Below are 27,865 nucleotides of genomic sequence, written 5' to 3' on the forward strand. Positions count from 1 at the left end.
GCGCTGACGGCGGCGGCCGGCAGGTGTGAGCGCGGATCCCGGCCTGGGCAGCGGCGGGACCGTAGGACCTCGCGCTGCTTTCGCGGGCTCCGGGGCGGGGGCGGCGGCGGCGAAGCCCCCTCCCCGGGGAGGCGGGGCCTGGGCGAGCTCCCCAGAGGGGGAGCGGCGGCGGCAGGGAAGGATGCATCAGAAGCTACTGAAGAGCGCGCATTATATAGAGCTGGGCAGCTACCAGTACTGGCCCGTCCTGGTGCCCCGCGGCATCCGGCTCTACACCTACGAGCAGATTCCCGTGTCCCTCAAGGACAACCCGTACATCACCGACGGCTACCGGGCCTACCTGCCCTCCAGGCTGTGTATCAAAAGGTACAGTCTTGCCGCCTCCGCGGGGCGCGCCTCGGGGGGGGCGCGCCGGCAGCCCCTCCTCCCCACCTACACCCTTTTTGTCTGGGTTCCTGCTGCTTTCCCCGAGCCCATCATTTCCTAACTGCCCCATGCTTCTCATTCCCTTTTGCCATCTCTCCCCTCTCGTTATCTTTCTTTTTCCCCCACCTGGGTGCTTGATCCACGGAATAATAATGACAGTTAACAGTGATTTTAATTAATAGCAGTTTCTGCTATGGCGCTTTGCAGTTTACGGAGAGCATCCTTTATCGCATTTGGTGCTTATTGGACTTGACGCCACTAACAATGGCCAAGTGATATTTGCCCCAGTGTATACCTGAGCTTTGTTTATTTTTAGATCAGCCCTATGGATATTCAGATGGTTTGGGCCAGAGAAATGCCCAACATGGTATATAATAGGAAATTATATTAATATAACAGAAAACAGGTTCACATTGCCATATGCATATATATATATACATGTATATGTATATATATGTATATATATATCCCAGAGAAACTCCTGACTCATTCATTCAGCAGATAATATGGAGCCCCTCCTAGGTGCCAGGCACTATACCAGGTCATGCAGAGAACAGCAGATGTGGCCCTTGTTCTCATGAAACCACTAAGGTTTGATCTGAGTGACACTCATTAAAGAGGTTATTACTCTATTGCATAATAACCATTGTGAAAAACGCTGTGTAGGAAAAGCACTATAGCCAAGAGAGACTGTAATGGGCACCACCCTCCACTAGAGCACCCTAGAAGCATTTCTAAGAAAGGAATTTCTTTATCATCTAAACCTTTAAAACCATGAGTACCTTGAAAGCCTGGGTTTTAAAAAACAAAACCAAAAAATCAGTGTTCTGGTTCTTAGAATAGCTTTGTGTTAAACTCACTGTATATGGGGGTGCCTGGGTGGCTCAGTTGGCTAGGTGTCTGCCTTCAGCTCGGGGTCCTGATCCCAGGATCCTGGGATTGAGCCCCACATCGGGCTCCCCACTCAGCGGGAAGCCTGCTTCTCCCTCTGCCTCAGCCTGCTTCTCCCCCTCCCTCAGCCTGCTTCTCCCCCTACTTGTGCATGCTGTCTCTCTCTGTGTCAAATAAATAAATAAAATTTTTTAAAAACTCTATGTACTTAAATTTAGAACCCCACTTTAAGAGAATTAAGGTACAGATATTGGTTAATTCTAGGATTCTGTAGTGACAAACTCTAGTGCTGGAATGTAGGCTGTTGCATTGCTCAAGAAGCAATCACACATCTGATTCTTGGTCTTCTTTTCAGCATGGTCTTTCCCCAGTTCTTTCTGCCCTGCCTTGAGAGTGTTTTGGACTCACAGTCACAAGGTGACATTCTGCCCATCCCTACTCAGTGGATGGCCCACAGGCCTTCCGAATTTGAATCCTGAGTACTATTTGCCTCCCCAGTGTCTCCTTTGTATAAGTTGTTATACAAGAAATCAGAGCTGGGCCCTGCTATGGAGGTGAAGTTCCACAAGGACAGAACAGGTAGTGAATTACCTCAAGTATTTTATTACCCACATAGGAGTAGTCCTCTGCATTCTGATGTTAGTGTCCAAATCTCATGGATTGAGAAGTGAGATACTAGAGTGCTTTGATCTTGGGCTGTTGAGTCAAAAAGACTTGGGTATCCAGATCTGCCATTTAACCATTTCAGGACCTTGAACAAAGGTTGACCTCTCTGAATCTTATTTTACCCTTTTGTAAAAACAAGGGTAATCACAATTCCTGCTTCAAAAAATATTAAGGATTAAATGAGATTGTGTGTATAAAATGCTACACAGGGCATGGCGCCAAACAGGCACTCAATTAATGGTGACTTATTTTCATCATGATTATTGATTTTGAAGCTGAACAGAGAAGCATAACTTCTCACAGAGTAAGAATAGATTCTCTACAGGGAATATTCTTCCAAGTGCTCTTCCCACCAGCTTGTCTTTTCCCAGCTCAGCTTTTGCCCTCTCTTCTTTTAGCTGTCAAGAGTGACCAGGACAGATTTTGGATATAAGGAGAGGTTTTGTATGTCACAGCTGTCCTGCCAACACTGTTAGTTGGAAGGAGCATGCCAAGCTTGTGCCTCTCAGTTCAAATAATCAGGTTATACTGGATTTCACAAAGTGAAAGGTTCTGAGGCAATAGGCAGAGCAGAGTATTGATCATCAAACAAGTCCTGTAGTTAGATGTGTTCCTTCACATTCCTGCATCCTCACCCCTGCCCCAATATAAGTAGTCTGTATACTTGGTGCTTTGTACAGGGTAAAGCCTGAAATTCATGAGAAGAAGTTCCACTTTATTCTTGATGATCGTTGGATAGTGTGAGACCCTGGTCTGTTTATGATGTGTAAAAATGGGAAAATGAGGACCATGGTGATTCCTACAAATTCAGTAAGTTAGAATTATACATTAATGCTTATTAATAAGGAATCTGAGCCAGTGAATGTCAAAGACCTTAATTCAAACAAAAAGATTAGATTTTGCAAGAGAAATGCAAGAGAATTTTAAACAGTAAGTAATCAGATGAGTTCTATCCACAGCTAGGGAAACATTTCACAAAATGAAGGAGCTAGAAGGGACTTGCAGCAGCATTTAGTCCATCTCCCTTGTTTTATAGTTGAAGAAACTGAAGCCAGAGAGGTTAAGTGACTTGCTTATGATCACAAAGCTTATTTGTTGCTGAGGGTGAGAGTGGAGGGACAGTGAGCCTCTTGACTCCTGGTTGGTGTGGTACACTCTGCACTAACCTGTGCTGTTAAGGCTACTTAAACTCAAACTAGTCAGGCATTTAGTGAGCAAATAGTACTGCTATTAAAAGTAAGCTATTGTACCTAAAAAGGAGAAACTCATGCCCCCTAGAAACTAGTTTGGTTTCACACAACCCCAGCAAAGCTGTTTTAGCATGCCTGTCTTAAAGGACATTTCCAGTGGAACAGTTTGTATTTATTCTGCTTCTCTCGAGTCTGTTTAGCTTTGCTTTTAATGAGTAGTAAAAAGGTATTTTAAGTTTGTGCCTAACCTTAAACTTAGCATGTTTTCAGATACCTTTTTTCGAACATGAAAGTATGGTAGCTCACATTTAGTTTTAATCTGCATATTCATTTCTGTAGACATTTAGCTTCTAATCTGAGCAAGGCACTCTGCTTGGGACAGTGGTATCATAAAAATGGATGGTGCCAGCCATCAGGGAGTTGATAGGCTGGAGGATGAGACGGAATTTATACATAAATAACTCAGATAAGGAAGGAAATGGTAAATATGACAATAGAGGTAAGCACCAAAAAAGCTCTAAGATCTCAGGGTTGGTGGAGACGTGGAAGAACCTAAAGGTCAATTAAACTAAGTGAGATATCGTATTTACAAAAGCAAAGATGGGGTTAAGGGCTTAAAGTAGCAAGTGTTAGCTAACTGCCCCCGAAACTGCCCCTAACCTTCTAAATGCTGATGGTGAGGAAGTCAGTATGAATCTGAGATGCCTGTCTGTTTGTTTTCCAGTTTGTTTATTTTATCTAATGAGACAGTAAACATCTGGAGTCATTTGCTGGGTTTTTTTCTCTTCTTTACCCTGGGAATATATGACATGACATCAGTATTACCTTCGGCAAGCGCGTCCAGAGAAGATTTTGTAATTTGTTCTATTTGTCTTTTCTGCTTCCAGGTAAGTCATTTCACAAACATTATTATTGGTAAAGAGAACTTTAATCAGACAAGCTTGGGCAGGCGATCTTACGTCACAGCCACCACTTGCTTTAAAGAGTCCCAAAATAACATATAGGTTAGCTAATTCATTTTCATAATATAAGCAGCAAAAATGTTTTTATGAGAGTATATTTGGACTTTACTGTTAGAGTATACTTGAAATCCAATAGATTTTAAAGATTGAGAAAATGCCTTTCCTTTTCTCCTTCCCTTTTTAGAGATTCTGTTTTAAGATTAATATAAAGATAGGAACCTCTGTACTCTATTTTCCGGCTGAGATAGAACACCAGTTACTGCTTAAAACTTTTTTCAGAAGATTTCCCATCTTTTTCCTATTTATATGTCTGTGATTTCTGTATTTCTTTCCATACTGTCTTAATTTTAATGTCTTGTTTTGCTAGTAATGATCTTTGCTGTTGCTTAAATGTTCATTTCCTTTGGTCTTTTTACGCTTGCCTGGTTTCAAATACTTTCAGTTTCTCCTTTCTACCTCTTATATTTGTTAGTTCCCCAGCACTTTCATTTTTCTTCAAGGATCTGTAAAATTCCTTTAAGAGTTATATGTAATAGTTTTAAGAACAAATAATTCTAAAGAAGAAAACAAATGTGGACTGAAATCCTGCTGACATTTTCAAAATTAAGAAAAAATGCAGAGAGTACAGAAAAACATAAAAATTAAAAGCTATCGCCCCCCCCCCCCAATATAGGCCAGCAGTCCCTGCAGTTCACCTGTGGCTACCATTTGAAAGGTGCGTCTGTAAGTCAGCTGCACAGATGTTACTTTCATGATACATCACTTAATTTCAGACCTTTATCATTCAACTGAAGTTAAAACTTCAGAGTTAAATAACTAAAAACACATTGGGAACGTCTCCCTTCCCCTTTTCTTCTAATTCTGGTTTCTGGAATACTATTTTAAATTTCATTGAGGGAAAGAATACTCTTGTATTTTTGTTATTATTATTTGAAAATTATTTTTTCTTTATGTATTTTTAAAGTATACTCATTTTGTCCTGATTGCAGCCTAAACATCTCTTAGAATCCATCTCTGGTTTTAAAATAGAAATTAATCAGTTTCTTTATAGTTTAATTTTTAGATGTATCTTATAGACGAAGATGCTCTTAATAACCATTAATAAGCAAAACTGGTTTATACTCTACTGTTAATTATATGGATAGTATCTACTTTGAAAATCCCATGTTTTCCTCTACCCCCCAGGCCTGCCCTTTATTCCTTCACCGTCCAGCCACAACTGACGTTAGTTCAGAGAGAGCATATTAATCTTCATATTGTCTTAAGAAAACAATGCATTGCAGGACTGAAAAACTGAAATAATTACAACTGCCAATGAAGAAAAACCCAAAATGTTACAGTGACTTGCTCAGGATTATTCAGCAGGACAGTAAAATCCTCTTTAAGCTGCTAGCGCAGAGATCTTTGTTATACACTGTAAAAGTTGCCAAAGGCATCGAGATGCTAACAACAGCTAAAGACAGCAGATCTTCCCTACTGAACACTGCCATCTCTGTTGTTTTTATTTTTATGAAATTAAATTTATAACTTGTTGGCTCAATTTTCTCAAATTCTTAGAGTCAGCAAGCAGCATGATAAACCACAAATTAAGACTGGTTTACATTTAGGGGCATCTGGGTGGCTCAGTCAGTTAAGCGTCTGACTCTTCATTACTGCCCAAGTCATGATCTCATGGTCTTGGGACCGAACGCCACATTGGGTATCCGTGCTACGTGTGGAGCCTGCTTAGGTTCTCTCTCTCTCTCCCCCTCTCTCCCTCTGTAAAAAAAAAAGAAAAGATGGATTTACATGTAATTTTTAAAAGGCATAACATTTTTCCTCTTTCACTTCTACCATTTTGTATGCTTAGTACTTTCCCACCAACCAGATTAAGGGTACATTCTGAATAGTAGAATGTAATTTCAGGGCCTTTGAACTTTCCCAGAGGTCTTTCTGTCTTAGGGAAGAGTAGAATCCAGGAATGCTTTTCCCTAGATTCAGTTCATTTGCATTAAGTTCCACGATCTCCATCCAGGCACTCAGCTAGGCATCGTGAATACAGTGCTGAACGAAATCAACCTGTCATAAAGATCAAGTCACCCAGGTAGGAGGGCGGAAGGGAGAGTGAGGCAGGGATTTAAGCAGATAAAAGTGATTTGTGTAAAGGCCCAGAAGCAAGAGACAGTTCAACACTTCCTGGACTTGTAGGGGTTGGCCTTTGTGCTTGGCTCGTGGGAGAATGGAGAAAGATGAGGCTGGAGGGAGGCAGGAGCCAGATCCTAAAGTATTTGGTTATCATGCCAAGGAGTTGAGATATAGGATGTCACACTCTAATTTTCTGTCTACATTGATGGAGTAAGATAATCCACAGAAGGAAGCTTTCCAGAAAACTGAAACCAAACTCAATTTGCCAGATAATTTTTCAGTCAGTTTTTTTAAAGAATTCTAATAATAACACATTTCTTTTAAAACAGAACATACTAAGCATAGGTTTACTTTTTAAAAACTCAGTGTTCTCTGTTAACACTATATGTTTTAATTTCCTTTTGAAAATTGTCATTTTTCTCTTTATTTTCCTTTTCATAATGAAATTAGCTTTACTGTTGTTTCTTACTATTCCTATAAAATAGACTCATGTAGGAATTCAAACAAACAAAAAAGCATATGGAAGAAAGAAAAGCCATTTGAAATTCCACTTTCCAGAGATAGCCACATTTGAAATCTGTGTATGCATAGCTGCCTCCCCCTTACCTGCCGATCTCCTGAGCTATGATCATCTCTGCTTACTGTTTTGTGTCAGTCAGCATTGTGACAATGAGATCTTTCCTTGTCAACAAGAATACACACCTTCGTGTCCTCTGGATTTATTGTGTTTAATCTCAAGGATAATCTGAAAAACAAATAACCAAGCCTCTGAGAGTTATGTTTAATTGGGTCAGTGAACTCTGACTTGTGGCTTCATAGCCAAAGCCACAGACTGATGAAGATTTTAAACTATGAATGAACAAATGACATTGTGGCTAGGTACATTGTTTTGAATATTGATATTGAAGCTGTGGGACCTGATGGGGTTTGTTTAATGACCAGACTACAGACTGGCTAGCTGACCATTTTTCTGCCTGAGCAGTTGCTTACAAAATATTGATCATTTTGACCTACTTCATATCATTTATCTGTGTTTCGTATCATTTATCTGTGCCATTTGCTGCACTCCCGTCATCACTGGCTTACTGGAGGTTCTTGTCATTGCTCTCCAGGGCTACTTTTGTAACCTCCCATTTTAGCCTTTCCATTAAGGCTGCACTTAAAATCTTCAGTATTGGGGCGCCTGGGTGGCACAGCGGTTAAGCGTCTGCCTTCGGCTCAGGGCGTGATTCTGGCGTTATGGGATCAAGCCCCACATCAGGCTCCTCCGCTATGAGCCTGCTTCTTCCTCTCCCACTCCCCCTGCTTGTGTTCCCTCTCTCGCTGGCTGTCTCTCTGTCTCTGTTGAATAAATAAATAAAATCTTTAAAAAAAAAAATAAAATAAAATCTTCAGTATTATCACACCTCGCCCATAATTTTGACGTTAAAACTCTCTGAGGTATAGGACTTGTCATAATTGTATTATGAAGAGGGCCACGTGACATTCCTAAATGGTTCTGTGTTTCTCAATACACTGTGGACCCTCCAATAAACATGTTTTCACCTTTATTTATATTCTTGATGAGTGCCAGAACAACCTTTTAAGATCCAGCTCAGGTGGCAGCCCTTCTGTGAAGCTCTTCTCCCCACCACTTCACCCACCACACAAATGCACACATATACCCACAAACCAGTCCCTTTCCCCCTCTATTTTCTCACTGTGACTTCTTATATCCCCACTTGTTTGTCCACTTGTTTCGGGAATATATTTCAGACAGTAGAGGTCACATCCTTGTATCCCCAGGGTATGACACACAGCAGGTCTTTAATGGCTGGAGGGAGTTCAGCCATGGAAACCTTGTCAATCTTCAGAGCAGCTGCTTGAATCAGATTAGCTTTGCTCTCAGTTTGGCAGCATATAAAGTCAGCATAAGTCACAATTATTTTTTCTTGGACACAACAAAGCTGTGTTTAACTCACGACCCAAAAGTAAACTCTGTACAATGAAATCTCATACAGGCATAGCGTCTTAAGTGTGAAAAGAAAAATTGTACAACAGAATGTATTATGTGATTCCATTTGATTAAAAAGTATGTATCGTGTGTTTGTGTACATGTGGACTTATATATCATAGGTGTTTGATACATTCATTTTAGATTATCTAGAAGGACACGTAACAAATGTTATCAGGACCTACTGCTGAGGAATAGATTAAGTGGGAGGAGCTTATGTTTTTACATTATATAATTCTGTGTTCTTCGATTAATTTTTTAAGGACATGGATTACTTCTGGTGGGTACTTTTTTAAAAGGAAACTCGTTCGTGAATCCAAATAAGCCTCGATTAATATTTGGAAACATTAACATTATATAATTTTCAACTGCTGTGCTACTCACTCAAAATTTTTATATTATAAAATATCTACCATTTTAAATTTCTTTCTTTACTACTGTTACCCTATTTTACCCATAAGGAACCTGAGACCTAGAGAAATGAGATGGCTTGCCCTGTGGCACAAAGCCAGAATCCAGGTTCAAGTCTATTTGGCCAGAAAGCCTGGGCTTGACCTAACCACTTCCCTGAACATCACACATGAGTTGCTTTAATTTCTTTTTGTTTCACTTTGCTAAGATTTGTTTTATTTTCCATAGGTCTGTATGCTTTGCTCTGTGGGCTATCATCTTTTTTCCTGCCATCGATCAGAAAAAACCTGTCGAAGATGGATGGCACTAGATTATGCAGGAATTTCTATTGGAATATTGGGATGCTATGTCTCTGGGGTATTTTATGCATTTTATTGTAATAACGTAAGTAACTTAAAACATTTTACCTTCTACCTTTCACTTAGGTCTTGGCTTTCTTGCCATGGTTCCTTTGAACTTCTGAATAAACACATAATTAACTTATAGAGGAAACAAGAGTCTTGTGTATGTATAAACTCATTTTTCAAAAGTGCCCTGTGATCTCTAATATCTGTTACCAGATCCATACTCATTTTACTAATTTTCCATTGAAATAAATATTTAAAGATATTTTCTTAAAACGGATGTAAACACTAAATTATTAATGTTTCCACTAAATCCATATAGCTACATGAGTCCTCACATTGCATATCTTTTATTTTTATATTTATAGTGCTGAAGTTAAAGTTAGCGTTTGATAAAATTATGATGCTGGCTGCTGCTTTCCATTTTCCCTGATCCTTTACTCCTCAGTGAAAAAAATAAAGGATCTGTTTGTAAGCATGTTGAACCAATTCTTCATAAGAAATATGTTTTCCTTTCTTTGGTCTTATATTTGGAGGTAAGCGTAGAGACAGACCAGTTGGGTGGTGAGTGACTTTAACAAATACATATCTGAGTTCAAGATCAGCTCTATTTTCTGACTCTGATGTCACAAAAGTTAGTTGTTGCCTTGTGCAAAGCAGAAACACTGCTATTGAATTATATAGCACCTGACTTAAAAATATTGGCCCGCCAAACTAGTGAATATGACCTTCTATCTCATCACCTCATGTCCCAGCCAGGAGGCAAACCGCATCTCCCACTGGGCTCAGTACATCTCAAGCCCTCCCATTCAGAAAGTCCTCAACAGCTCTATTCTCTCTTCCTCCTGCTCTCCTACCTCACTGTTTTCTTTTTCTTTCGTCCCTTAGTTCCCTCCCTTTCAGAGCCAGGACAGAGCTGCGCGGGGCAGTATCCATACTAGGTACTTGTAGTCCTGTTCACAAAGGGCTAGAGCCTGTCCTGTCCACAAGCCCTCGCATGTAGCAAGCAGGTGCTCCAAGCCATACTCCCCAGCCTTCACATACTGGGAAGATTGGCTATAGCACAGGATTCCTCTGCCTTGGGAATTCTTAAGTAGGACCTTTGTCTCTGCACAATAACAGAGATAACTGCCAATAAAGGTAAAGTGTAAAACTAGCGAAGAGAAAAATCCCAAGTTTGGTTTGAAGTAAGAGAATTATTGATTGTAGCCACTTACATATGAGCCATTTACTTTTTAGGCCTAATTACTTTAGAACATAAGCATTTAATTAAATATATAAGCAGTTAACCTTGTAAATTGATTTGATTTTAGTAATAAACTGTTCATATCTGCTCAGCTTTCACTTATTCATTTTGCATGAAACCATTTATATCTTTTAGAAAATTTGGAATAAGCTGATAACTAGGAGCTTGTGAGTGCAGTCATTGTCATATTTGAATTGTTTTACTTATTCTTTCTTCCTCTGAAAGCTAGCCTGTTTTCTGTTTACATTTTCCTAAACATACCTGATAATTCAAGAGAGTAGTGGGACACTTCTTATAAATCTTTTAGAAAAGCTGGGCTCCCAAAAGAAAAGAGAACCACTGCAGCTAATGATCATTTAAAGGAAAAATTGTTTTCTTTCCGCTGGTACCCAGTCATTTCCAAATATTCAGTTGCTATGGTGGGTCTTTATCTTTTAAGGAACACAGGCTGCTTTGAGAAGGAGGTTGAGAACTCTGGACCCTCCATCCAGAGGGTGTACATTTGGGCACAAACTAACCAAACAATTTGACATGTGATTTCAGGAAGCTAATAGCCCCACAGAAGTCCTTAGAGCCCAGCTTAAGAACTCTGCTGTATGTGAGGCCAACTTTTGAGCTTCAGCTGCTCATTTAGATACCTAAATATTCTGTAAGCCCTTCAAACTTCACATATTTAAAATGCACATTTCGTGCTTTCCCATTCGCTCTCCCCCACCCACACAAACATGACACCTGGATTATCTTTGCTCATTTGCTTCATTAGTAGAAGCCATTTGCATGGCCTTTCATACTGGAAGCAGTCTTCGCCATCCTCTTCTCACACATTCAGTCAACCATTAAGATTTGAGTTTATTTTTAAAAAGTCTCCTGAATCTGCTGCTCACGTCTGTGTCTTCCTTGTTCAACGAGGGTCCAAGCCTCCATCCCCTTCTTTGAGTCAATTCTAATATCTCCTAGCTGGCTTCCGTCACTGCTTTCTTTTCACACTGATGTCAGAGTTATCTAATAAGTCAGTTTGAAAAGCAGGCCTGTCATCTTATTCTTAAAGAACCTGCTATTCCCCCAGTGCCAACATGTTAAAGTTCCAAGTCCTTAGCCTGACAGTACGCCTGCCTTTCAGCCTCCCTTCTCAGAACCTTCCCACTGTGTGTGCTGTTCCTTTTCCTTGAGAACTCCCTCTTCCCACACAATCATATATATTCCTCAAGAATCATCTGCTTAGATACCATCTCCTTTGTGAAGCATTTATTAGCTACTCCAGGTAGCAAACGCACCCCCCTCCCCGCCCTTGGCTCTACAACATTCTGTTCACAGCTCAGTTACAGTATTTACCATTGGATTATAATCATTTGTTTATTTCTGCCCCTCCCATAGTCTGTGAGCTCACCCACTGGGAGAGTCGGTGTCATAGTCAGCTTTGTTTCTACAGGACTTAAATTGTCCCTGGCACATAATAGGTACTCAGAAAAAGCTTTTGTGTGAATAAATGTGGTTTCTACCAGCTCACTGTCATCCTAAGAAACCTAACAGTTGTATGGAACATGCAGTGTTTTAAGGAAGGAAGTTAATTATGTTTAGAAATGAAAAGACTACGTAAGTTTGGAACGTATAGTGTAAAGCCAGAATTGCTCTTTTCCTTCTCTTATATTTAATAACAATTACAATTGGATTTCCTTTACTTATAGTATTGGCGTCAAGTGTACTTGATCACAGTGCTTGCTATGATCCTGGCAGTGTTCTTTGCGCAGATCCATCCCAATTACCTCACCCAGCAGTGGCAGAGGCTCCGCTCTATCATCTTCTGCTCCGTGTCGGGATACGGAGTGATCCCCACCCTTCACTGGGTTTGGCTCAATGGAGGAATCGGTGCTCCCATTGTACAGGTAGATTGAATGTAGTCAATATTTCTCTCATTTTTTTTTGTCCTTTCAATTTTATTCATTTTGGGTAATGAATAAAGTACTGTGATCAGACCATGTAGGTGGGTCTCTGTCATTTGACAAAATACTTATAATTGCATATTAATGCCATAATGTTCACATCAGTATAAATAAGCATGTCTTGCAGGAAGAAGTGTAACTACTGTTTTTTTCCTGAGATGTCTTTCTGCGAAATGATATGTTCTTAATTCTCCTTCTGCTACCCTGAATGTGTAAATACCCAAGTCCTTATCAGTGGAGGAGAACTTCCACGTTTCCAGCTTTGTTAGCTATGGCAAGGATAATGCCAGTGATAACACAAATGTGGAACTAGGAGGAATTGATTGATTTTTATGGAGAAAAAGGAGCTGGGAAAGATTTTTCCTTGGGCCTGTAGAGTTTGAGGCACTGGTAGGATGTAAAGGTGGAGATGGAGTTGGAATTTAGGTCACAGTTTGAGACTAGTGATCAAGATTTGAAAATCATTATTGGTAGCTGGAGCCATGAAAGCATGTCCCACCCACCAAGGAGAATATACTAGGAAGTAAAAGAAGAGCTTTTAGAGTGAGGTATTATGGGGCAAGTCGGAGTGCATTTAGGAGGTATCTCAGTGAGAACACCTCAGTATTCCTGAGAAGGGGATTAGAAATAAGACTTAAGATCTCAGAGATCCATGTAAGAATGCTTTCAGGATGCACTTGAGAGTAAACTTACAAATTTTTAACATCAGTAAATATGCCAGGAAATCTAGCAGAAATAATATACACTTGTTGCAACGGGACCTTTGTCTGGAATATGGGGATTTAAATGCAGGTTTTATTCAAAAGGATCATATTTTTTTAGAAGACGGGAGAACTCATAGTAGGCTTATATGTACTTGCATGAAGTCGGCAACAGCATGGTGGAAAGCGTTTGTGTATAAAACTAGGAAGAAAAGAAATTCTGTGATATAGCAAATTGAGCGATATGATTTGACCATTTTGTCAACTTGAGAACAGGGTGATGCTTTCTTCATAAGAATAAGAAATTGGGAGAGAGTGAGACAGTAGTGATGAGGAACTTAGTGATCCTGATATCTGAAAACATCATTTCTGTACCAATTTTAATTCCCTGAGTATAAGTTAAAGAAAATACAATGGTGAAGCACAACTCTAGATTTAATTCTAACCGGAAATGAGTAACTGGTTATTGATATAGAAGGAACCGAAATTTGAGACGAAATGAACACATCCCTTTTAAGCTTCTAATGATAAAGAGAACCAGACCTATTAAACCAGATCTTTGAGAAATTCAGAAAAATATGGGAGCTTTCCTGCATTCAGAAATCTTACAATAGAAATATGGTTTAGGAAAATAGTGGTTCTGAAAGATGGAAATCTAATGTGATCACAGATCATTCCAATGAAGAAGCAGAGGGACACTTCCAGAGAAATTCTCCAATAAGCTGTAATTTTTAAAAGATGGGGAAAGAGAGACTTAATTGAAGATGAAAAGTTCCAGAAAGGCTAATCCTGGGAAGCAGGGTGCGGTTGTGTTCTAGAATGAGAAATCTCATGTTCATTAGTCTAAGAATGTAGAATTTCAGGAGGGCCATGATAATTCTCAAATATTTGTAGAGAGAAGTAATCTGTCTTTATTTCTTAAATGGCTTCTTGGTGAATTAGGTATATAACCAGAATTAGAAACAATATGTACAAATTTTAGCTGGCTAATTTTCTTAGGGCAAGGAAAAGCTTTCCAATTAGAGCTGAGAGATGGACTGCTTCACATAGTAATGTTCAAGAGGACCATTTATCTGGGTTGGTGGACAGATTTCATTGTTGGGCCAAACCTCTTTCTTTTAATAGATTTTATTTATTTATTTGAGAGAAAGAGTGAGCACAAGCAGGGGCAGCAGCAGAGGGAGAGGGAGAAGTAGGCTGCCCGCTGAACGGGGAGCCTGACGTAGGGCTCGGTCCCAGGACCCCAGCATCATGACCTAAGCCAAAGGCAGACGCTTAACCAACTGAACCACCCAGGTGCTCCCAACCTCTTGTGTCTTTTCTAGCTACAAGTCCCTTATCTTCAGTTTTTTTGCTTATTCAGCTGCTAACTCCATTCCCCATATGCATTCCGCCCATGCATCTATGTTATAGTTGGAGTTGGGTGTCCTTAGGACCTTCAACCATGTTAAAGTTCTAGCTCCTTTAGTACTCTTGCCTTTAGAGTACTCTGTTCCACTCCTGTGGGCCATTTCCTACAGAGAGGAAGAAGGAAAGAAAGAATCCCAAGTAGACTGCGATGAGCATGGAGCCTGACGGGGGTTCGATCTCACAACTCGGAGATCATGACCATACGAGTCAAAACCAAGAGTCAGACACTTCACTGACTGAGCCAGCCAGGCATCCCTGTTTCCTACAGTATTGAGAGCAGGGTTTCTATAATTGGAGAATATGTACAAAAGCAATTGAGATTTAACAAGGTTAAATTCCACCTATGAATCCTACCTAATCTGTGAATTAGATTCATAATAAATTAGGAATTCAGTCAGAGTAAAAAGATCTGTGAAAAAAATGTTTTGCTTTTCAGGACTTTGCACCCCGTGTAATTGTGATGTACGTGATTGCTCTTCTTGCTTTCCTGTTCTACATTTCCAAAGTTCCAGAACGGTACTTTCCAGGTAAGTATCACTTTTATAGTGATCTCGTGACTTTATTCTAAATATGGTGGAAGTGTATGCTTCAGAGTATCAAAAGTTAGATTTTTTTCAATATTATTGGTTATAGAATGGCTCTCCTATTGTCAAATGTTATCTAAAAGCTTAACTTTCAAAGGGCTTTCACAAACTTCCTTTCCTCCTCACCATGAGTCGAGTGCAGTAAATGAGGTCACCACCATTTCCCAGTTATAAGCTGGTGACAAAGCTGGGAATCTTCTCCCAACCACTGCTTTTTTTGCGGAATACTAATTATCAATTACCATTGACTTCTTTGTATACCTACTCATCTTAAAAAATTATTTATATATATAGAGATCCACAAAACAAGAATAAGAAAAGAGAGGAAAATAAGATAACGAAAAGAAGCCAGGGTTAGGATCATTTCACCATATGTCCATCATGAGGCTCTAAAAATAGGTAAAGGCCGCCAATCTGCCTTTCAGCTTCCTGGTACCCAGTACTAAAGGGAAAATAATATAAGTTAAGGGTCTTCACATCCGCAAGACATACACAAGCTAGTAACGCAATAGGACAGATTTCCCTGATTCTTCAGTCCAGGAAAAAACGACATTTGATAGAAAATAACTAAGACGACACTAATAATGTTGTCCAAAACATGTATTTGCTTGTTTAGGAACATAGGTCTGGAGTCAGACTGCTTGGGTTCAAATCCACATCACCCACTTACTAGCTACATGAGCTAAATAAGTTACTTGCACTTTTTCAGCTCATTTCCTCACCTGAGCATGGAGATAATACTTTTTCTCATGGCGTTATTGTGATGATTACATGAGAAAATGTGCATGAACCATTTAGCAAGGTTCCTCACAAGTAGTAAGCACTCAGTACGTGTCAGCAACTATTATTATGATGATGTCCCTCGACCTCAGTCCCATAAATGGATAATGTGATTCAGTAAGGGACAGAATGATGTAAGTCCAGGTGAGCTTTGGTTTGAGTCAAGAACAGAGTTCATAGAGCAGATTTTTTTGGTTTGAGGAGCTAGAAGTAGGGCAATGGTTCAAATTCAAACTTGTCCTTCCTTCCTGGGTTAAGAATCTCTTCCACAGTAAATTGAAGATAGGGTTATGCCACTCATGATGTATGTTGGGAAGAAAAAGGATGAGAAGCCCTGATCTAGAGAATGAATAGATCACAGACCCTCTGGCATTCTTCTGTGCACTTGTTTCTCACCAGTGAGTTTTGAGTAAGAGTGGAGTAGAAAGAACCACCTGAGTGTAAACACTAGGATTCAAGATAACTAGGACATGTCCCTTCATTGAAGACCACCCATCCTTTCAGGGAGGGCCAGAACTCTCCTCAGAAAACAGTTCTGGCAAAATACATTTTTATATGACTTTATTAATAATTCTTTTATTACTAATTTGTTCATGACAGTACACATAGAAAATTGAACCATGAAATTTTTCTACACTACATAATTGTGGCCATAGTGTTTTTATGCCTTAAAATATTCGTATCAGAGGTTTCCAGTTGTCTAACATAGGATCCCTATAAAAGGTCAAATGTTATGTAACTTAACTCTTCTCCCAGATGAGCTTGACCTAAACCGTGTTCCGTGTAGCAGAGTGTGTGGTGGAGAACAGGCACAGTGGAGCTGCGGAGACATGGAGACCATACGAGATAAAAAGTCTTCACAGATAAAAGCGATAGTCTCAGATGCTCTTGAATGAGTGGCTTAGAAACCTTGTCTCACCAGCCCCCATTTATGACCTGGCTATAGAGAGAGACGTGCAGTGGTGAGAATAGTGGGTGAATGCTGTGAAATCAACAAATTGACACCCAAGAACTTACTTTCAGCTCAGTTACATTTTTAAAAATATAGAAACAGCACAATGATATTTGATGGGGTCCAAAGATCCTCAAAGGTGTCCATAGGCAGAATTAACTGGATCTATGATACTTGTATGACAATATAATCAGTTTTCTTTGTAATCCTCTGTATTTCGTGCTTTTGAAAATGAGTCTATGGGTTTCACTAGACTGTCAAAGTGTGCTGTGGGACCGAAAAAAGGCAAGGAACCCCTACAGAAAGGATTGTGCGGACTTATACTTTAAAATCTACATACCATACTGTTTTCTTGGTAAGAAAAGACAGGGACAGTGGTTGGAGAATATTTACATTACATGGCCATAGAAGCACCATGAGTAAGGAAAAGAGATTTACATTTAAATTTCTATAGCTCTGTATTTTATTTATTTTGTTCTTTTTCAAGCAGCTTCCCACATGTTAATTATTTAATCTCCTTGGAATTTAAACTTTAAGCACAAAGAGAAATAGTTCTAAATTGCATATGAACTAATCAGCCTTAGTTAATGAAGCCATACTAATTACATTTTGTGGATTAGTCCATGACATATATATCCAGATAGATAAGACATGAGACAGGGAAGACAAAAAGATCGAATTCCTGAGATTAACCGAATTAGATTTGGAAGACACACTTGGAATAGTATTTCTAAAATCCAGTGTCCTTAAAAAATTAGACCCAAATATGAATTCATCCTTTTTAAAAAACATTTGGGTTTGAATGAATCTCCTATCAGTCTCCTGGTGCTCTGACACTGCCAAAATCTCTTTGCTGCTAAACCGTATTTTTCCAAGGCCAGAGATAAAAATATATTTTTATTTTAATATCAAAATATTACAATCAATATCCTTTTCTCTCTGCCTTCACTTCTAGGACAACTAAACTACCTCGGATCAAGCCACCAGATATGGCATATCCTTGCAGTAGTGATGTTATATTGGTGGCATCAGTCAACAGTGTATGTCATGCAGTACAGACACAGCAAGCCTTGCCCTGACTATGTTTCACATTTGTGAATTCAGGTATGGCCACCTGGTGTATTCAGTTGTTAAGCAATATGTAATGGGGAGTTGTATACCCCACTATTTCTAAGATTCACAATAGATTTTCCCTTTTCCCTCCTATTTAATATATCATGAGTAATACTTTATAAAAATGGAAAAATATACTTGGGGATCTGTAATAACTGCTTTACGGCCCTTAAAACTACTAATTTGCTGCTTGTACAGAAAGTGAAAAATAGTTGACATTTTTAAGAAACATCTGAATAACAGTGAATGTGAAACCGGTGTAGAAATAGTATTTGTTTTACTTAACACCAGCTTAATTTCCTTAGGAAGGGCTTACCTCCATTATAAAATGGAGTCATCCTGTGTGATTCCTTTAATAGAAGATATTTACAGTAGTTGATCAAGTTGAAGTGCCTCATCAAGGCCAGGGTTGCAATAGCCTGTGCTTAACACAGCTAGGAGAGTGGTCCTGAGTAGTGCCTAGCCTTTAAATACATGGTTTGTGAGAAACTGGCACTTAAGATATGACCGCCTTTAGCTATAGGCTTTCTTCTCCTTAGGAACACTGGATTTTTTAGTTTGCTAGAACAAAAACTTTAAACCTTTCCTCCTTTAAGTTGAGAGAGGCATTAAGATGAAAAGAACTTGTGTCGTCATTTCCCATCAGATAAGAACCACATTAAAAACTGCTTATATGATCAGGTAACAAATTCTGTGGTCTAATAACCAAGGCATTCACATTTAAGCTTTTTAATTTCAAAGAATATTACTTAGTTCCATATAATAATTGCACTCTTGCCAGTGGATTACAGATTTTTGGTTCCAAAACTCCTGTAGCAAAATAGAGAGTTTCACCTCTCTGAATTTGCAGTCCTAAATTTCCGGATAGGGGTTCCCAGTTATATGGGTGCTACTTTCAAGGCCACAGAGTCCAGATGGCCCAGGGTTGACCCTGAAATAAACCTTAAGCCTTAGAACAAAGGCATGCAGATGCCCCAGTTGATGACAGGATTATTCACCTGTACTCTAGTCTTTCCCTGTTTATGCATGTGTTAGCATTTTATTGACAACTCAGAGTATATTGATACACACTATCTAATATTTGGGCCTGAAGCATTACTGTTTATTGTATATATCTAAGAAATAGATCTCACTGCCCTAGCATACAATGCTTTTCTTGTTCTTTGGTCTTTTCATATGTATAAATCAAATCCCTCTTGAAACAGTCACTCACAAAAACATGTTCATTGGAATATAAAATATTATCCAAATTTCTTAATGGGTTGACATGAGCTGTTTTAAATACTGGTGTATCTTCAGAAAATTCTAATTACTAAATATCAGGACAAGTGTTGAGTGATGGTGAAGCTTGTTTCCACCTTGCCATTTATACATCTCATACTAGGAATGTTACTTTAATGTGCCTCAGTTTATGCATCTGCAAAATTTTCTGTTTCTTTTCAGTATAGTGTTTTTGGAATATAAATTCCCCATGCTAGCATCTCAGGATGGAGAATCTTCCCAATAGGCTAAGGGCGCTGTATTGTACCCATTATGATGACGGAACACACTACTTTGAAAATGGCTACTTTGCCTCATAAGGCCACAAATTGGATCCATATGCTGAGTGATAAAAAGACTTGCTGTAATGATAATAGGATATATTTTCCCCTTCCCCCCTAAACCTTATGGGTTTAACATGATATTGATTTTAAATGGATATTTTGTCATTTTAGCCAAATAAAATACAGTGAGAGTAGTTCTAATTAATTTAAAAATAGAAAAGTCTAGTTATTTTAGGCCTGGTACCATTTTTACTATAAAATCTTCTCAAAATAAAAAGATTCAACTTTTAAAGTTCTATTTTCTCTTAATTTTTAAAAAACATTCCTGGTTTTTTGTTAGGGTGTATGAGTTATCTAATATTTGCCATCTGAATTTACGATACTGTGTTTGACTGTTTTTTTAATTTAAAAGGCATACAAGTCTGACTGTAGGGAGAATTATACCATGTGAACATTTCATCTTTTTAAGAAAATGTTAAATATTGTAAGAAATCTATCCTCTCTGATTTTCATCTTCACTATGATATATTTTATTATAAAGTAGGGAATGAGTGAATGAATGTGGATTGCTGTCAACTATAAACACTTTTGTATGTCAGCATTTATTGACCACCTACTGTGTGCATACCACTACTGGCAAATTTTTTAAGACATTGTTAACATGAAAGAATATTTAAAAATTGCCTACAAATCTGAGCCTTGTAATAATGTATATTTAAGTTATTTTTGTTTTTATAGATTTATTAAAATAAAAGTACACTATTCAGCTACCATAGACTGGTGTTAATTTTACAGTGTGTAAACTATAAAAGCTCTTTACCTACAGGCTTTACACGTACATTTTAAAACTATCCATGGCTGTTTTAAATTGTCTGTTGTGATTTATAAGGTTGTAGTTAACTCATTTGAGGCAATTATCTTTCTATATAAAGCCATTTTCAAAAGATAGTGCTTGTCTTTTTTGTTATTACACTGAGTGCAATTCAGTAAGCTGCATGGCAAAATACATCTGATGTAAATAAACTGGGTTTACTAAATATATTAAGTGCTGCCTGTCGTTCTTTATAACACATAACAGCTTCAAAATCATATTTTAGAATCAGGAATGAAGATTCAGGGAATCTCTGTCACATCCTTTGGCACTCTACCTGGACAAAGTAACCGATTTGAAGATTGTGATTGACGCATAAAGCTGTGCAACTCCATTTGGCAGGTACCTACCTAGAGCTATCCTTTGCCCTGTATTAAATGTCAAGGGGCAAAGCCTGCACTTCTGGATTCCTGCCAGTTGCTGAGCTGAGTAGATCTGTATCCACCTGCAGTCATCATTCCGGGTAATTCCAGCCCTGCCAAAATGCGTGAAGAATCAGCTCAGCTATTCGGGGAGGGACAGAAGTATCTTTTCCATGCATTATCACAGTTACTGTGTTTGTATTCAAAAGAGGTGCAGATGCTACTGGGTACCAATGTCCCCTGAAATTCTGTACCATACTTCCTGAGTAGGTAGTGAGATAATGACCCCAAACTGAAACTACCTTCACAGAAACATTTTCACAAGGGAGAAGTAATAGCAATAGGAGTCTCTTGTGAAAAGTGGAAATTCTATCCTTAGAGGGTACGAATGATAGCCACGAAAGCTCTCGTCCTGCTTTATAAATAAGTCTGGGATCAAAAACACCATACAGAACATACATGTAATTTCAGTAATGCCAACCATCTGAAGTAAAAAGCAAACTGTTTTTAAATGTGCAACATAAAACTTCAAAAGCTCATGCCTTTACTATGAGAATAATTATATCTTACGGATGATGGTAGAGCTGGACTTCCTTAAAAAGGGATTCGCTGTTCAAAATAAATAGCTCTAATTGCAGGATGTATTTTTCTCTAAAGAAGTTAACCATAACAATTTGAACAGTGGTACGTTCCACACTTTGTACCATTTACTAAAAATACACAAAGCCCTTATTCTTCCATGTAACGTTAGATGTTACTAAGTCAAAAAAAAAAAAAAAGTTCATAACAAGATGAATCTTTCCACAAGCCACCAATCTAAAGACTCCAGTTTGTGAAATAATACATAAGATAATGCAATCCTGATACCAAACTTAGTCCACCAGTCCAATAAACAGGTTTTCTCTTTAACATGCCAAAGCCTCTTTTCTGACATAATCAAGGATTACAATATTTTATTTAACCAAATATTTGTTAAGTTATATACGTTACTAGTTTTAAGAAGCTTAAATAAATTATACACAATGCAAAAACAATGCCAACCATTCAAAAGCTACTTCAAAGTCATGTTTTTGCCTTACCTTCATTATATTTATCAGTCATTGTAGTTCCTGAACAAATTGTGCTATGAAGTATTTTTGCTGCAAAAATGCTAGGTCACAATAAGTTTTCTTACTTAAATCCTACACTGTAAGCTTTACCCTAAGAACTGAGATCTTAATCCTATTCATTTTTCTGTTCCACTAGCTGGAGCATAATAGGTGCTTTTCATGTCTGTAGTTGAATAAAAGAACTGAATAGAAGTCTACATCCAAAACATTTAAGACAAATAATGAAAAACTCCAAAGTCACTAATTATAAAGAATATGCAATCCATTTGGGATTTATTGCATTTAAAGAAAGCAGATTATTAAAACAGTAGGTATGATAAATACAGTAAGAAAATAAATTTAAATTTCAAACAAAACAAAGTGAATGAGGGACAGAATTCAGTCAATAAGAAGAATAAGCAATGTAAAGGCAATAAAGTAGTAAAATCAGTTAGTGCTTAATTAGATGTAGAAAGAAAAAAAAAAGGCAATTGATTCTATCTCATAAAGTTTCCCAGCTATATTTGAGGACTGAAGTTCCTTTAGAAAGTATGTTTTGTAACAATTAGAAATATAATAAACATGTAAATCAGGTTTACTAAAAGTTAAAGTTATTTGCTTAGTGGTACATAAAAGGCTTCAGAAAATTCAAGTTTAACAAAAAATGGAAGTGTAATCAAAGAAAGTGCACTTAAAGCTGTTTGCCAGCAATTTAAAAAGTAGCTTACTATTACTATACTGCTTACTATTAGATGACCTTTCAACCACAAAAAGAGTAGTAATAGAAACAATTCTTTCAAAAGTAGCACAATCGATTTTTAAATAAAAATAACCCCAAATGATGACCCATTGCATTTTCATCTGTCTACCTCATTCTTTTAGTGGCTTTTGTGAAACCTCCCTAGGAGTGAAAGCTCTTTTAGTAATGATTGTGGGTGCAATTCCATTTAAAATTAAAAATTCACATTAACTCCACAGTAGAGAGATGTGACATGTGCATGCGTATGTGTGCTTATATATTTTTCTCAATATATAAACACCCTGGTGTATAAAAATTTTCAAACATAATTTTTATTCTCACAGTAGATCTGTCAGCTCAGTCTCAGACCTAACAATGATGAGTGATTTTGCTAAAAGGAAGAGTTTACTGCACATTCTACACATATTAAAACAAATGTACCAAACTCCTCAGAACTAGTGATAGTAATACACGTGTACCTTCTAGCAATGTTTATACGAAGTACCAAAACTTGAACTAAGCAGAGCAGCCGAACAGCAAGAAAACTGCTCTGCCTAAGGAACATCAGAGCAGAAGAGTGGGCTCCACCTTACTCTTTTCCACCAGCAGTATGAGAACAATCTATCACCGTTAAACAATAAACGGGGTGGGATAAAAGGTGTGTCTATCTACAATTCCAAATAATGTCATAACTGTGCCCAAATACACTCACAGGGATGGGGTGGGTCGGGGGAAGAATTACACAACTTCCCAGTCGATACTTCTGAATAAATATTCTAGTCAGTTGAATTTTCATCCAGCCTAAAACCTTTCTTCCTCCACCTATACCAAGCAACTTTTGTGTCTCAGCAGATACAGTCTTCAAGGCCATAAAAGCTGATCTTTTTAACACTAACAGTTGTGCTGAAGTGATATTTAAAACGTTAACTGGTCCACTTTTAAGACGATTATTCAAAATCAACATGCGTTATTAAAGCTGTTAGGACAGAAATAACTTTGGCCTCAGATTTTTGCTAGCTTCATAATTTACCTCCCTTAGTGATATTCAAGTATTACAGGTGTAGTTATGACTACTTGACGTACAAAAGAAGCACAGAGGAATAATAATAGGAAAATAATTTCAACTTTCCTTCCTTAAACAAGAATTGGACCATCCCATAATAGAACCAAACTTTTACTGAATGCTCTGTCCCAAGTATGTGTTTGGCTCTTTCATGTGCCTCGGGAGCTCCAGTATCATAACTCTCATCAGGGGATTACCCGGCATCACTAGAGTGACCTCCATCCTAACAATAGTGGGAGGAGATAATGAAAAATGGAAACCAACCCTAATCCTGTACTCCCTAGAAAATGCCTTTACTTCAACACACAGGCATCTCCCCATTTCTATCCTATCGGGTCCCCTGTCAAATCCTAATATTTCCTCTGAGTTATAATCTCAAAAGAGGAAAGTCATTGGGCTGTGGTTTAATAAACGTAAGAATGGAAGTATTTTAAACAATGTCAAAATTGTTTCTTTAGGATTCATCCAACTTTATAAGCCCAAAGTGTCCATATCAGTGTCTAAATCACTTAAAATTATTCAGTGTATTGAAAAGCAAGTGTAAGCAAGGCCTTGGTATCAGAAACAATCTAAGTATTTCATGTTTACATCCCAAGGAGACCACATTAATTCATCTACTACCCCTTATAAATTACGAAACTCATGAGGTCTAGCAGAGACCAAGGCCAAGGACTAAAATAGTCAAAGAAGCATAGTGTGTACACATCAACCAACAAATTTTCATTAAAAAAAAAAAATCTGTTTGATACAAACCTACTATAGTTCATGAATTTACTAAATGTAATCACCAACTCTTCACTTTTAAAAGAAAGCATCACTTGAGTCTACTTTGTAAAGTTTTAAAGAACATCTACTCGAGCATTCGCATTAGCAGTATTAATCAACCTGAGAATCGGGGGGAAAAAAAGGTGCAAACATAATATCCGCCTTTGGCACAAGGACAAGTAATTGGTGCAGTCGGGGCTCTAAAAATACAACTCTTCAGAGTAATATAATGCTTGGTCTGCCTCTGCTACACTGTGATGCACATATTGCTTCCCTGTTTGTCCCCAAATTTATATCTGATTTAAAACATAAAAGAGAAAAACGATAAAAATGAATACATAGTTTAGTAACATATACTTTGCTTCTTTCCAAGTTTAGAACTGTGAAAACAGGCAAATAGCTCATCCCATTTGGGGCACTATAATTAAGAGATTCTAATAAGATTACTCATAAAATACACTTTAATTGGGTTCCAAGACAGTTGGTTTAAAGTATAGCAATCAAGAAGAGTGCCAGATAATAAGAGTTTCCACCCCTTTTTGTAAATAGCTCTAACAGTTCTAGAAACTTCTACATGTTGATAGAGGAGGACAGTTAATCATAACTTAAAACAGCTGGGAGACACAGGAAGCACAGATACTATATTCACATTAATTCATTTGGTAATTTCTATCTTATTAAAGATTTTCTATAAAATCTCAAGTTTCTAAATTAGGATTTGGGATGTAAAAAAAAGGCAATTTGGTAGCTGGGCTCTTCTCACTAGAGACACATCACCTAGCAGAACTAAGATGCCAGCTCCGTCATCTACCACCTTGTAGCCATTTTACGATCTTGCAGACCAGCGCGGAGGTACTTGCAGCAGGACGCGTGAGTCCTGCCTATAAGGCTTTACGGGTTCCACTGTTCTGTGCACTTCGTTGAAACTACTCCACCCTCCCAACCTAACTAGAAAGTTGTTGCTTGTGACTTGGGGAATATTTGGGGCAGGCGGTAATTTAATAAAGCACATTATTAAATGCAACATTTTATGTTGTAAACGTCTTAAAAACTCAGGGTTTCAGCTACCTATTTTTCTCCTGAAGTGCAATTTCTATACAACCCTTGTCCTCACTCCCCATTTTTCCAACAAGCTGCTTTATTAGGGACATGACAGTAAAAGCTTTGAGCAAGAAGCCATTCAGAAACAATGTATCAAGTGTTCCTGAAGTAGTTTTTTTCCCTCTTCTGTATCGTTTTTTTTCTTTTACATTTTCCACACGTCAGGTATTTCTCTTTAGTTTTTGTTCTAGGCTTCTGCGTAGATATTCCATATTAATGGCACTTGTTTTTAAAAATGCAACGGTTTCAGGCACAATAGTCAGTTACTTCTGGCTCTGCTTTGTTGAGAAAGGTGTTGAGGACTAAAATCTCTGCTCTCTCCAGATAATCACTTTTTAATTCTTTAGGAGAACCAGATTTTGTTTTTACTATGTGGAAATTAGAAGGGACCTTTAAAAAACCCACAAACGCAACCTGTGTATGTACAAATAACCTTAGTTTTAAATGCTGGATCCTGCCATGAGCCCAGAATATGCACGCACAAGTGACATTCTGTTATAAAAATAATGACACAGCTTTCCAGTCCCTTTTCAGTGGCTACACAACCGGAAAGGTGGCACGTGCTTTCCCTGGATTTCTGTGGGGTCACGTCTGGCAGCTGAAACCCGGGGTTAGAGCTAGCAGTTGAGCTCCCTTTTCTCCTGCATGGAAGAGACAGTGAGTCACTACCCTGTGGAAATACTTCCTTTTTCTATTTGGTTTATTTAAAAATCACCTATTCTGATTGACCTGTAAGAACGAATGATATAAAGAGCTATACAAATAAATTTTCTTTCAAATTCATAAAACTATTCATACTTTTTTGAAACAGGAGTTAATGCCAGAGTCCATCAGAAGTATCTACTGTTTAGAAGGAAATGGAGCAGCACCAAATGGGTCTAATTCGACTGATTGGGACTGTTGGGGCTGATGTGAAGTGATGCTTTGCACCACAAGTTCTGTAAAGGGCACGGCACCAAAATCATCCATTTTCAATGCATCTGCACTATGGAATGAGCCATGCAGTGAATTCGGTCTTGGCCGACCAGGCAGGACGGGGTTGTGATCGGCACGGATGTCACCCAGGCCCTGATGTGGAGGGTGCCACGGCAGGTCTGGAGGATGGAACGGCTTGGCACCGAAGGGGTCCAACAGGCTCTCCTCGGGCTGCAGGCCATTCCCTCTGTCTTTCCCATCGGTTAGTGCAACGCTAATGTTCTCCTTGGAGTCCGAGATGGTTAAAAATTCATTGCTGCTTTGAGAGTCTCGGCGGCCCACCTTCTTGTGCCTGCGAGCCCTCTCTGGAGTGCGGTAGGTAGGCTTCACAGTCTTCTTTGTGCTGGTCGGCGTGCCATGATGCCGTTTGCCATTACTTTTGGACAGATCCTGCTTTGTGCGCCTTTGGCGAGAAGACAGTTTCTGTAAGCTTCGCTGTTTGACTTTTTGCTGCTGACTCCCAGTGATCTCCTCAAAGGGCACAAGCCCGAAAAGGTCCTCGTTGCTGTCACTTTTGCTTGTTGATGTGGGAAAGGGCTGAAAGGGAGTGGAGCCAAACATATCGACACTTTTCAGACAACCAGGGACAGCATGGGCTTCCGGCCCCACCGCACAGCCGTCTTGCGCATTCGCCTTCTTGCTGAAGGGTGCCTTTGTGAATACATCAAATTCCTCCGGCTCTAGCCCCACAGCAGGACGGAGGGTCTGTTGGCAGAAGTTCTTTTCATTCTTGCCTTGGTGAGGCTGTTGAGCACGCACCGCAAAGAAGGGGACGGCGCCAAATACGTCAAACTCCTGCTGAGGAGCGCGCACTCCGACGTCGGAGGGCAGTCGGGCTGGGCTGAGGGGTGTGCTAGTAGGATCTTGCGCTGGTCCACCGCCGGATTTGTCTCTACTGTAGACAGGGCTCACATCACCGTACTTCACTTTGGCCTGCTCATAATCAGAATCAGAGCTGTGTTTCTCCTCTTCCTCATCTTCCGAATCCATGAGGAGAGGCCTATGACCCAGATTTTCCGGTTCAGTGTCATCATCGTTAAAATCTCCTTGTTCTCCCTGAAGAACTTCTTCATCCTCTTGTTCCTCCTCTTCGCTGCTCTTAGGAGAAGGGGGATCTGATTCAAAATCACTTTCAGACTCATCATTCCGCTTTTGCACTTGACCCTGTACTGAGGAATTCTCTGAGGTCTTCTTTGAAGTCCGGTGGTCTTTAGAGACTGGACTCGCTTTTCTATTCTTGATAGGGTTTGCAGAACTATTTTCTTGATTCATGGATGAATGTTCAATTTTCTTTTCTGGAGAACCTGCAGGTTCAAAGAAAAATTACTATAGCATTCCCACACATTTCGAGAACCATTTGCACTAAACAGTATGCAAGAACACAAGGCATTACAAATCCCTCGTACCAGTTCCCTGAGAGAAAATAATGCCAATTCTTCGGTCCTTAGGCTTAGGGAATGCACTTATCCTCGACTAGATGGTTAGGTCCTCTAGTGCAAAGAGATGTACTTGCCTCTTAGCCTACACTCCCCCTACTCACCGTAGGCCCCCACTGACAGCTACGTTTTATTTATGGTACCCAGAAGAGGGCTCTGATTATAGTACACGGGCAGCTTTTCTTCTC

At 38.9% G+C, this 27,865-nt stretch overlaps 2 protein-coding genes across 5 annotated transcripts in view; one reads left to right on the forward strand and one right to left on the reverse strand.

The window, feature by feature from the left end:
* Positions 1–26,213, forward strand: PAQR3 (progestin and adipoQ receptor family member 3). Of its 4 annotated transcripts, XR_004628838.1 has the most exons (8): positions 1–366; positions 3,898–4,060; positions 8,892–9,047; positions 11,939–12,136; positions 14,741–14,831; positions 17,576–17,724; positions 20,375–20,490; positions 26,078–26,213. XR_004628838.1 is itself a non-coding variant. In XM_034671641.1 (7 exons), exons 1-6 carry the CDS (start codon positions 182–184, stop codon positions 17,716–17,718), a joined length of 936 nt encoding a protein of 311 aa, XP_034527532.1. In that variant the 5' UTR covers positions 1–181; the 3' UTR covers positions 17,719–17,724; positions 26,078–26,196. The 4 variants fall into 4 exon arrangements, 3 of the variants coding, with proteins under 3 accessions (XP_034527532.1, XP_019650190.1, XP_034527533.1); XM_034671641.1 differs by lacking the exon at positions 20,375–20,490 and having other exon boundaries at positions 26,078–26,196; XM_019794631.2 differs by lacking the exons at positions 20,375–20,490; positions 26,078–26,213 and adding an exon at positions 19,177–20,318.
* BMP2K (BMP2 inducible kinase) overlaps positions 22,260–27,865 on the reverse strand; it is a 126,800-nt gene continuing 121,194 nt past the window's right edge. Inside the window, exon 16 of the mRNA XM_034671639.1 lies at positions 22,260–27,545. Within this exon, the coding sequence (XP_034527530.1) occupies positions 26,107–27,545 (1,439 nt within the window). The 3' untranslated portion in view covers positions 22,260–26,106. The remainder of the gene's footprint in view (positions 27,546–27,865) is intronic.

Source organism: Ailuropoda melanoleuca, chromosome 11 (assembly GCF_002007445.2).
Source record: "Ailuropoda melanoleuca isolate Jingjing chromosome 11, ASM200744v2, whole genome shotgun sequence".
In the NCBI taxonomy this organism is placed as follows: Eukaryota; Metazoa; Chordata; class Mammalia; order Carnivora; family Ursidae; genus Ailuropoda; species Ailuropoda melanoleuca.

Bases quoted from the DNA above. Each gene is read 5' to 3' on its own strand.
- PAQR3 (XM_034671641.1), top strand. From the start codon at position 182: ATGCATCAGAAGCTACTGAAGAGCGCGCATTATATAGAGCTGGGCAGC. The intron at 12,137-14,740 runs GTAGATTGAATG...TTTGCTTTTCAG, and splicing joins TCGGTGCTCCCATTGTACAG to GACTTTGCACCCCGTGTAAT. The intron at 14,832-17,575 runs GTAAGTATCACT...CTTCACTTCTAG, and splicing joins TCCAGAACGGTACTTTCCAG to GACAACTAAACTACCTCGGA.